This window comes from Nothoprocta perdicaria, unplaced genomic scaffold (assembly GCF_003342845.1).
Source record: "Nothoprocta perdicaria isolate Ctin4 unplaced genomic scaffold, notPer1 scaffold_83, whole genome shotgun sequence".
Taxonomy (NCBI): domain Eukaryota; kingdom Metazoa; phylum Chordata; class Aves; order Tinamiformes; family Tinamidae; genus Nothoprocta; species Nothoprocta perdicaria.
The window spans coordinates 1,545,402-1,557,553 of record NW_020456121.1 but is presented as its reverse complement, the minus strand read 5'-3'; the positions used below and the strand labels follow the sequence as shown (position 1 = coordinate 1,557,553).

The 12,152-nt window shown below is 36.8% G+C and overlaps 1 protein-coding gene across 1 annotated transcript in view; it reads right to left on the bottom strand.

Moving 5' to 3' along the window:
• Nucleotides 1-7,856, bottom strand: part of CCDC141 (coiled-coil domain containing 141) — a 53,182-nt gene extending 45,326 nt beyond the window's left edge. Inside the window, exons 1-3 of the mRNA XM_026052110.1 lie at nt 7,626-7,856; nt 6,347-6,469; nt 1,144-1,335 (exon numbers count right to left, since the gene is read on the bottom strand). Of these exons, the coding sequence (XP_025907895.1) occupies nt 1,144-1,335; nt 6,347-6,469; nt 7,626-7,727 (417 nt within the window). The 5' untranslated portion in view covers nt 7,728-7,856. The remainder of the gene's footprint in view (nt 1-1,143; nt 1,336-6,346; nt 6,470-7,625) is intronic.
• Between the last annotated feature and the right edge of the window lie 4,296 nt (nt 7,857-12,152).

Sequence of the window (12,152 nt, the reverse complement as noted above, 5' to 3'; positions counted from 1 at the left end):
GTGGGTTTTTTTTTTTTTTTTTTTTTTTTTTTTTTTACTATGAAGAGCTTGTTTCAGGGACAATTTAAGCAGTCCCTTAAGGATTTTCTTTGCAATTGCACTTTGATTGCATGCAGCATATCAGTGATGCCTATGTAAAATCTGTAGCAATCTCTTTGTATAGTACATTGTAGCAGGTTGTTGATCTGAAGATCTTTCACCTCCCTCAGAGCTCTTCGGACAGTTTACACTAGAATGGTTGCTTCTGTAATTTTGATATTACATTAAAGAAATCAATAGAGAAGCTCGGAGAATTGCTAAAACATTTTTTTTTTCCAGGGTTACTGAGTCCTGCTCTTTGATGTATGATTTCGAAATAAAAATTTGAAAACTTAACATTATTTAATTTCAACTTTTGGATTTACTTTTGCCTTCTTCTGTAATCTAAAGCCCCTCCATAACTCCAATAACACGGAGAGAACCTAAGCAATGGGATTAGACAGAGTGACCACGAGTCTGCAGTGTGGAAACCCTCTCAGCTTTTGCTCCCTATTGTGAGTCAAGATAAGAGATACTGCTATCTCTCCATTTCTTTGTAACAGCAACAATCTGAAATCTGTCACTGTGCTCGCACAATTGTCACTTGCACGTGGCTGTATATGGAGATCTTGAGTAAAGGATTAGCAAGTCAAACTAAAAATGAGTTTGTAAGCATAACTGTAACAGCTGTGCATATTTCATTGCAAGACTTTCAGTGGTGAGTATATAATAAGCATTAGGAAATACTTTTAAGAATTTAGCTCTTTCAGTGTCAAATAATTTAAATCAAAAGGAATGAAAGATGTTCTGAAGAATGTGCAGAGTCACTGAATTATATACTTTGCTTTTTAGTCCAGTTCCATTTTTCACTGTCATTTTTCTTTCAAGCACAGATTTTGGATGTGTCATTAGTAAGATATTTCTAAAAGTCTATATGTTTTTGATCAATTTCATCTTCAACTACCCAGAAAAGTGGGGAAATAAAAAACATCTAGAAATTGTCTTCTTAAACAACCAAACTTTAAGAGTGCAATGGATATAAAGAATATAGGACACACGATAGAAAGAATTCTTGAAAGAGGAGGGCGTTTCCAAACTGATAATCATTTGCTTTTAAATACAAACCTCCAGAGCATTTTCGAAGAATACTGCTGTAAGTTCCAGAAGTGCCCTTCGCTTCTCTAGCATAACGATGAGGGCATCCCATGCAGCCCCAAGGGTCTTGGCCATAGCATCATACACCTGGCTCTGTTCTTTGTTCTCCTCTGCAGCCTTGTCTGCTTCATCCAGCAGGTTCCACACTTGATCTTCCAAAGTCTGACAAGAAGAAAAAAAAATGAAAAAAGAATTTTATAAACAGAATTTATAACACCATGCTGACTGATACTGGCCTCCTCAATGTATCTTTTCAACAGAACTAACAAATCAAATCCCAATGACATGAATGTTGCTGTTCATATATGTTTCACGGCAAGAATCTGAATTTCTTCCTCACTTGCAACACTTAAATGCAATTGTGTTCGAAAATAAATACTGTGGAAATCTACTCTTCTATYTCTAAAATTCAGATTCAAGTATTTTTAACTCTACTGTAAGAAAAATCTTCCTATAAGTGCTAGTTATGAAAATATTTGAGATCTGCTTTTCTTATGTCATAATATAATGAGATTATTCCCCCAAAAGAACCCTAAAGGTTTGTCAGTTAAGTCRTATAAATCTTTGATAATTCCAATACAACCCAGACGAGTAACTGGAACACAGGCAAGCATTCTCTAGAAACAAATAAACAAAACAAACCCCAAAGATTGTGCAACACTTCCTGTTCTGAAACCTTGCTTAAGTTGGCCACTTATTCATAATATTCATATTCACCCATATATTCATATTGTCAGGAGATTCATTCTACTGTGTTTCATTTCTTTTACTAACATCATGAGAAAGATAATTGTTGGGACATTTCCAGCATGTCAGATCATTTGATTAACATTTATTCTCATTTTTGTTCCCTCCTAGTTGGAGTGTTTATCATGAGCATGAGTTAATAAATGGCCATTTCATTCTGTTATTACAGGTATTATCACATGAGTGTGTAATGCAGAAAGAAATTAATAGGCAAATTAAATCTATCATAGTTCATACTCATGACACAGCCTCTAATAAAACTAAAAAGGAAAACTTGAAATTCTCCTGCATATCAAACTGAGAAAAACAGATAGCAGAAAACTGATTCTCAATTGTTTTAAGCCSAGAATCACATTCTCCATTCTTCTCTAGACCTTGCAGACCACACAGAAATTATATTTAGAACTAAAAGGGCTGATCATTTTTTCTCTAAAAACAGCGCTGAGAAAAGGGTATAATAAGCAATGAAGGCTTAATTCATTAAAAAAATGCAGGGAAACTATTTTAAGTTATCTCTATGCAGTCAACTAAGAAAAATTCAGATCAGTTTCATGAGGTAGATACCATCACTCTGATGTGAATATTCACAGAAACAATTTTATATCTCCATCACACTTATATCTCCATCTCACTAGAGTGAGATAAGAATCAGGTCAGAAAAAGCAGCTGGTCTCGAGAACCTAAACCATAGTCCTTCAATCATCTTTTATTCAGTAGTGCTTATCTATACAATAGATAGGCAGTCAAACACTGTTGCAAGTGATTGACAAGTGTTACACGCACCAGTTAGAACCCTTAAAGTGTACAGGCTCATGATAATKTTATATTGCAGAGATTATTCGGTTGTATGGTTTAATAAAATTTAAAAGTCAGTTTCAGAAAACTACTGATAATTGTCAGAGTTAATGAACTGAGCTCATGCAAATTTTTAAAGAAAAATTATATTTGTATAATGATGTTCTTCCCTGGTACTTGTCATGGAATAAGTAAGTTAGCAAATGGGTAACAGAACTCTCTTTGAAAACAGACTACATCTGTCTCCTACACTTATACATGACTGTATGTTGCAAGCACTTTATTTACTGTACCAGTAATAAGCATCCCTAATGCTAAATTTACTTTTACTGCATTGTAACTGTAGCCATCTCTAGTTAAATCAAGCTTTCTTCTGTTACTTAATCTGGCCTCCCATTCTAGCAAATCCCCATTTCTCAGGAGGACAGTTAACAAATCTCTCAAACTAAATCAATCCTTACAGCGTCCCTAACTACTTTCAATTCAACATTGTTCACATGAGCTAACTGAAGTGATGACTGTGCATAATTAAAATTTTATAAGAGCTTCCCATCATTACTATTGCAATATTCACACATATCTTTAGTTTGAAATTTGGTCACTAATTAGTTGAAATGAAATKAATGGCACTGCTTACAAGCATAGCTCCAAAGTTCTTCCTACAGCTAAGGCTGGTAAAAAAAGCCTTTTTATTTTTAAACCAAGTTTTGCAGAATATGTCTACCTATGTAAACAATCTATTCTTCTCCCTCTAACTCCCGATATTTGACTGCCTACTTGAACTGCAAAGCATAACAAATGGTTTCTAAAGGGTGCAGGGAAATTAATCTTCCCTTATTTCTTCACTCTAATATCTCACTCTAATATAAGTTGGTAACCGAATACAACAAAATACTTTTTATCTAAAGGAAAGTATTTTGGATATCTTTTTTTTCCATAATATCCTAATGATTTACACATACAGATATTTTAGATATCAAAATAACATCATAAAAAGCAGAAAATATACTAAAATTTTGTGCTTTAGCATTTAACAGCTATCTTCCTCTTGCATTAGAATATCATCAGCATACCTAAATGCCAAATCAGTTTATGGGGTTTTTTTAAGCTTTTTTTTTCCCCCCTTATTTAAAACTTCTGTTAGCATTGCTGAGTCAGCAGCAGCTGCTGGAGAAGTGCGTGGGATTACATTCCTTTTCCTGTAGCATCAAAAATACCGTAAACTGATTATTCTTTGCTGTGCCAAATTGTCCTTCCTTACACCCGTGAATCCTCAACATACAAAGAAGAGCAAAGAATGTGACATGAATATTAATTACAATTTACAACACTTGTAGTAGGATAAGAATAATATATCTGAAAAAAAATAAAAAACATAATCAAAACACACTGAATTTACAATATAATGTGAGTTAAAGACTCAGAATATTTCTACCTGCCAGCATGGTCAAATATTCCATAAATTATCTTTTGTAAGTGCACAGGATTTTCCAGCATTGACTCTATGAAGTATGAAATATTAAACATGTAATTCTTCCACTGTGGAGTGTCATGTTAATCTGTCAGCTCTGGATTTTTTTTTTTTTTTTTTTTGGCCTGTCCAGCACATGAGCTTTATTTTAAATTTGATTAAAATAATTAGCAAAATAAAGATAAGCAAACATGTCTAAGTGCATCCAGGATCAATACCTTAGTATCAGAAAAAATGATGTATTTTACAAATTTCTTAATAAATGAGAAATTGGAAAACAATTCAAAATAGACTCAATGTTGCACTACAAAATCATTACAGCTATAATTTATGAAATTAWGTTGCTCACAGAGGGTAAGAAAGAAGAGATGCTATCTAAAAATTGCTACTTTGCCTTGTACCTTGAGCCTTCTCCTGCCCACATCTCTAATTCCTTTTTTATGCTCAGATAAATAATTAAAACATTCAATATTGAAACATTATGAGGTCTTATACTTCATCCATCTTCACAMTGCAAATGCATAATGCATGAATAAATACTAAGTGGAAAAAAGTATTATAATAAATACTTCCAGAACTGAGGATCACACTTGTAAAAACTTTTGATAACTAGATTTAATAACACTGGGCTGAGTAATTACTGACRAGTGTTAACAGCTTATTATAAAGAAGGAACAGTCATATTGACTGTGCATTTTATCAAACAAGAATTATACCAATAATGAAACAAGGTGTTTGTCATCCATAATCAACCTGTAACAGATAGTGCACAGTAAGTTTTTCTCATCAGATCTACTATGCTTTGGGRAACTGAATAAAGATCAGACACCTGGATTCATACAATCACAGTTAGAAAGCCTTACAAATCACTGTGAAAAGTAGTAGTTTCACCAATAGTATTTAAAATRTTGGCGATTATTATTTTAATTTTTATTGTTAGCAGAATGGGCAGTAAACACTGCTAACTGAAAAACTAAAGGTTCCTTGAAAAATATGCAGCTAGACTAACAGAAATTCAAAAATATAAAGTTAAATTAGATCCATCAAATGCTTTTAGATTATTCATTTTCTTATTATTTAAATAATTTGTAACAAAAAGAGAAGTACCTAAGACATTTTATTTTTAGTTTCAAGATCATAAAACAAGAATAGGATGGAGCTTGTGGATGCACCTAGGAATTTCATCCACCAAAATAGACTTTTTTCCCCCTGTTTTAATACTTTTGTTTCAAGTTGGACTCTAATGAGTATACTTAATTTTTTACTGTCATTGTTAACCGTCATTGTTGTCAGTAGTACCTGCACAATCTCCCATAGAACAATTTGCAGCAATTGGAACAATTAAAAACATTAGCATTAATTATAAATATTTACTATTTTAAGGTATGATTCATTATTAAAATGTAGTTTGATTTTTTCTTTGCTTTTAAAGATTAGAATTACAATGTATTCCTTTTCTATTCTTTAAAAGTGTCACTGTTGATACGTTCCACRGAAGGCTGCATCTGTAGTTTCAGCATTATTGCAGGACTAAAATATTCCTTCCTGAAGACAAGCAATACATGTTGCTAAAGTGTCATTTCTGCCCAAACTTGCATCAATTAATACTTGAAAAAAACGTGCCTAGAATATCTATTTCACAATTACGAAGAGATTGCTTGTGTTTACAGCCATTACCAAAATGAAACAAATCTTTCACAACACTGGAGGAAAAAATGGTACATGTAATAGCATTTCAAGACTAGTTGCTGTAGCAATTTTGAAGTGCTACTATAAGGGAGCCACTATAAGGGAGAAAAACAACAAAACTACCGGTAAGCTTATTTTTCCARTGCAAACACTCACCTTGGATCTATCTCATTGAAGGCTGCCCAAGAGAGGTTATGGAATCTCCTTCTTCGGAGATATTCCAAACCCTCATGAATGCAACCCTGTGCCACATGTTCTAGGTGTCCCTGCTTGAGCAGGGGAGTGGGACCAGATGATCTCTAGGGGTCCCTTCCAACCTCAAACATTCCGTGAGTCAGTGAATATATTTGTGTGAAACCCCCTAAACAAAGAGAATGTGGCAGGAAGCCCAGGTACCTGTGTCACTGTTGCAGGCATGTACTGCTGCATCTGAACTGCAATATTTCTGCTTGGCCTTTTCAGATGCCTTACCTTAAGTTTAGCCAGGAGGAGTTCATGATCTTGCAATAGTTTTCGAGTCTCATCTTGATTGCTGCCAATTTCTAATAAATTTGGTGTTGATTCAGCCAGTTGAAGATTCACCCATTTTCCACACTGTAATAAGAAAATATATATATATATGYATTTCAGAAAATATAGGCTTCATATTCATTTATTTTATTCAGACTCTTGCTTTAAGGTTATACATCCATACATATCCAGTTCTCTTCCAGGACCTCCTAATCCTGTCTGTGCTACAAAACTGCTATGGTCTGAGAAGTATTATACTGATGAAGGACAATGACAGAGAATGAAGCAGTGATATTGCTGGATCCCATGGCACACAGGAGAATTTAGCACCTTCACCCTCAAATATCTAACCTTCCTTGTAACAAATTTTAACCCCTTCATGCAGACAAATTCTTCCAGGAAAGACAAAACCTGAGAGGACAGTGCACTCCCCTGGCAGGGCTGGAGTAACAGGGCACCACTCTGAATGACCACCCAAACCTTTGGTGACAGCACTAACACATTATCACCTTATGCCACATTACAGCCAGACTAGTGGCTTAGGCTTCAGCGTTTTCCAAGTTGCCTTGAGAATGAAGGCTCAGACTGCCAATAAATTCCAACTGCAGTTGGGTACCTAGAGGACCTTGGGCTTTACTCCACATCCCAAGTTCTGTGCAATCTCTACRTGCATATTCCAGTTCGCAAACAGGCATCTAGGTGCTCATGAGAACAGCTATAGATGCATTAAGTGCTCCTTTGAAAACACGTGGGAATACGAACTCATGGCTTCAAAATATAACCATCTGTTTTAGCTGATTTTTCCCAGCAAATTGACCAAAGGAGACACACCAAAATCTGTATTTGTGAAGTTTGTATCAATAAGACCACATAACAGTCTAGATACAGTTAAAAATAATTTTAATTATGGTTTAAATTCTTCAAAAGATAAYATTCATGCTTATCAACATATTTTCATGGCACTCTGCAGCTGTTACTTTTCAAACTAAGCAAAAGTAATTCCTTGCCTCAACTAGCTTATGTATTTTGGCCAAATTGTTCTATTCCAAATGAGAATTTTGGAACAGAAACAAACATTAACTTATAAGAAATACTTTAAAAACACTACTTAATTAGATATATGCTTTATTATTTATGCTATATAGCTGTTCATTTGTGCAGAACATTTAACAGAGTAATAACCACAGAGTAGCAGAAAAGGACCAAGCCAAGGACAAAGTGTTAGCAATTCTTGCCTTACCTTAAGTACAGCTATAACTATACAGGAATCCCCAGCCTGAACAGCAACTGAACTGATTGTTGTCGTAGAAAGCGTTGGCTCTAAACTGCTTTCATTTGACATCGTGTTTCAGMCGAGGACTTCACACATTAAAGAAGTCTTGGTATACTCTTCCAAGATGCACAGCTCATTTCAGAAAGCAACAGTAGGGTTGCTTGAATTCATTCAGTGAAAGAGCTCAGCTAACACYGATTACTCTGCCAAAAGGAAAGAACAGGAGGTTAAAAATAGACAACCCCATTGAGCTTATCGTACTTGAGAGATTTAACACACCCCTAGTTTGGTGGCATTAAACTGCCTGTTCTTTTTTGTCACCATCTGAAATGTGATGGGCTGCCTCCACAAACATCACCTGACACCGGATAACTAAAGGGAAAAAAAAAGATTCTTAACTTAAAATAGCTAGAATCAGTTGTACTTTTTAAGCTACGGAGGCAAATCCTACGTTTTGGGGTTTCAAAGCCTTTTCAAAAGTTTTGTAAGCCCAATTTTCACATTCTGCAAGTAGCAACTTTTTTCCCCCCAACGATTTACCGAGTGTATTTGCTGACTGTAGCTCTTCCTCTAAGTCAAAGCATTTAAACAGGATGAGCATGTTTATATAAATCAGTTGTTGAATCAAAGCAGATGGCATTTTTTCTCCAAAATATTTAAATGTATAGTCACCATAACAACAGAAGTAAAGCACGCACTTTGTGTGAATTCCTWACTATTTCCTAATGTTAAGACAATTCCTGTGGTTCTCATTTTAATTTTGTTTCTGTAGTCTTTATTTGGATCTAAATCATCAGAGCAGGAAGCTATCTATAGTACATAAAAGTTCAGTTTTAGTTGTTTAAAGCCTGCACTCCACTTAAGGTTTTCTTTGAACGCACAGAAATAATGTACACTTGTAAATCACAATATTTGTTCAGCATATTAATTCTACTGCCAGAAGCCCAGAGCATGCTACAAGTACCCTACAGTATTAAGCAGCAGCTGTTGGGTTTTCTTTGACAGAACAGCTGACAAAGTGACCCTTGCTGTTTAGGTTTGCAGGTCACTGAGGCAACACTATCCCACGAAACTACAGCCATAACTGCTTCATAAGCATCTGCTTGCTGAATCTGCTTAAAAATATCTAACACTTAGATATATTAAGTTCTAAATTAAATTCAAAGTCTGATGGTCTTCTCATTAGAAATTAAATCTTACTAAGTTGCTAGCATCATCAATTTTGACTGCATTTTAGAAAGTCACCTTTGTCATTAGCAGTAAAACATCCCTATGAAAACTCCAATAATCTGGTTTACATCTTTGAGGTTCCACACACAGTGAATGCTTTTTTATACCAGAAGAACATCTCTGAATATACATCACAAAAAATCACCAAGGGCAGGAGTACACCAGTTTGCATGTTGTAATTAATTGCAGACTTAACAGATGACCCTGCAGCAGAACCAGAATCTGGGGGAAAATATTAGAATATTTTGGACTGAAGAAAGCCAAAGACAGACTCACAGTRTATTTCAACTGATGTGCCAAGATCCAGCCTTAAAAACATACACACAAAAAACCCCACTCTATTTCCCTCTACTTCTCTTTCTTCAATTACTAGCACATTATAACTCTAATGTGAACTTCATCTTCCAACCATGAGCTTGGAAGTGAGCATCCAGAAGGCTGGTCTAGCAGTTTAAGTGCAGACATCGTAGCTTAACGATACTGAGCTGCAGAAAATTGCATCTAACAACCCCTTATTTTACCATGTGCTCCACAAGAATGGATAACTGTCCTAAACTACACAGGGCTGGGAAACCAAAACATTTTTACAGTCAAAGAACACCAACCTTTGCGCCAAAACAGAACCACGAACTCTCCAACAACAGAAGCAAACATCACATAACTTTCTAAAACTACTTGAAATACSTTTCACAGGTCCAGAGGCCTTTTGGACTAGCACAATCCTTGCATATTTTCATGAGATCCATGCAAAGATATATACTAACAGTCCTTGGGACAAGACAGACATTTGGCAACTGATGTGGTAGAACAAAATGTTTAAAATTTAACAGTCACACAAAATTTGAAAGCAGAAGACATGAAAAAAAAGTTAAAACAGAATAGATAGCCTTATTTTGAATTAGGAAAGAAAAATCTTATAGCATGACACACAGACACAAAGCTGAGAATTTGGGGGTCGCAGCATGATTTTTATTTTTTATTTTTCTATCATGGAAAGGGAAACAAAATTTAACAGCATATGCATGACCTTCTCAGTCTTGTTTACATACCTGTCAMGCCTCCTCAAACTGAAGCAGAGACAAAAGTGCTACAAGCCAGGAACAGGCAAACTGCGTCAGAAGGGAGAAATACTTTCTTTTAGCTACTGTTTTGTGAAAGATGAGGAAGAATGGCAAAGAGAGGAAACAATAGTATTCATCAGCTGTCTATGAAAAACTTATACATTTAACAAATGAACTAAGAAAATGCCAGCAAATCTGCAGCCACTACTTTTTGCTGGCTCCTGCTTTCTCATCCTTCAGTGCCATTTTCTGAKGCACTCGGGATCCTAACAGAGAGGGTCTGAAGGGAAATGACCTGGAAGTGGCCCTGGATTCMTGCAGAGGGAACCATGCTAGATGGAGAGCACGTGCAAAGCTGAAGGGGGAGCAGGAGAGGTATTTCTCCTGAATGAGGCTCCTCTTTGCTAAACAGTCAGGGTGCAAGTTTCCAGCAAAATAGTCTAGTTGAAGCAATCCCAGCCAAAACTCTTCATTCCTAAAAAAAAAAAAAAAAAAAAAAAAACCTCCAATATGAGAAAAATCAGTCTGGCAGCCCTAAAAGTCAGACAAGGAAGGGAGGAAATGCAGATGTCTCCTCCTGAAAGGGTCAAAAACTGAATGAAAGTCAAAGGGGGAACATGCAACTACTTGGAAATGACCCTGCTTACTTGGAAATGACCCTGCTTACTTGGAAACTAACCTGTGAAGGCTGGTGAGAGAAAGTGAGATGTTGAAGGGGAACCTGTCACAAAACCACTTTTTTAGTAGTCAGCGACTCCACTGCGAGATGGGGGCCCTCCCTCAAGGCCGGGCTGCAGCCTGGCGCCATGTGGCCCCACTGTGTCTCACTCCCCCACACAGGGCACCGCGGTGGAACCTGGTGACATTGGGGTGTTCACCGATTCATTTTATGGGATAAAGTCGGCTGGGCCTTTCCCTCCGCCCCTAACAGGAGGCCCGCCCGTGCTCGCTCCCAGGCCTGTGCCGAGGGGGCCGCGCCGAGGGGCTGGGCTGCGCGACGCCCKCCACGTGCAGAGCTGCGCGACCAGAGCAAGCTGCAGAAAGCAGAACACAGCAAGGATCAAAAACACCGGCAAAACACTTAACATTTCTGGTTAAGAGAAAGGATACACGCAATATCTGCTGTTTGTTTGCTTCCATGGACAACCACATTTAAAAAAAAMCGTAAACAGACCTGGGCAGCAGTGATAGCCGATATGCTCGTCAGTGCACTGGTCATTAATATTTTATGTCCCGCTTTTTCCTCTCCCAACCCTCTCCTCTCCCTGCTTACCTCTTTTTCCAGATAGTAAACGCTTTCCAAAGGCTATTCGTACCCAGCAGTTGCCAAAATAATACCTGAACCTCCAGCATGTCCCGAACGATACAAGAGTTCCTCCAATTTTAGCTTGGGTTTATGAGCCCATGTGTCACTGCAGCCTCCTCTCATATTTTAAGAAAGCTCATCTAACCTTTAAATTTAGATCTCCAGCTAAACCACAAATAGACAGGGCCCATTCTTTCTGGCATCTGTTATTTAAAAAATTGCCTTCCTTTTCTTTACCTGGCTCATATATGATGGAGCAAGCAATGCTGACATGGAGCAACAGCTCAGGTTTTTGGTCACTGGCCGCCATGATAATGTTATTTGAATTCCTCCACAGAGTCACCAGTAAATCAATTTGTTTTCAAACATACAGGAAAAAAAAACAAACCGAGTCTTGCTGTAGCCTGCTTATCTTGATCTGCTCTCTTTTTATCTCATCAGTTTAGCATGGTTCAAGAGCTGCAGCACACAAAACAGAGGTGTTGGGACTGAGAGTTCCAGCAGCAGGAAAATACATTTCTTCTTCRGAGAAACCATGAAAACTTCAGTGCTTCCAAAAAGCATCTCCTTTCCTTGTTGAATGTAGCACCATACAAAAATGTTGCTTCTTTACAGATTATTTACTCACAAATAAGCTTAAGGTGTTTTCCAACACCACAATAAACTGAAGAGCACAAAAACACCTGAGGGAAAGAAAGAAAGAAGGTGAGAGGAGCACGGGTTTCCACAGTAACTCTGAGACCAATGGCAGCTCTGCCTGATTAACAAGTGCATCGTTAAGCTGACTCATCTGAACAGATGTCTCCAAACACAAACACATTAATTACTTAGTGTCATTTTGCTTTGCGAGTTTAATTTTATTTTGCTACTGGAGCTAATAAAACAAAAAGTTAAGAT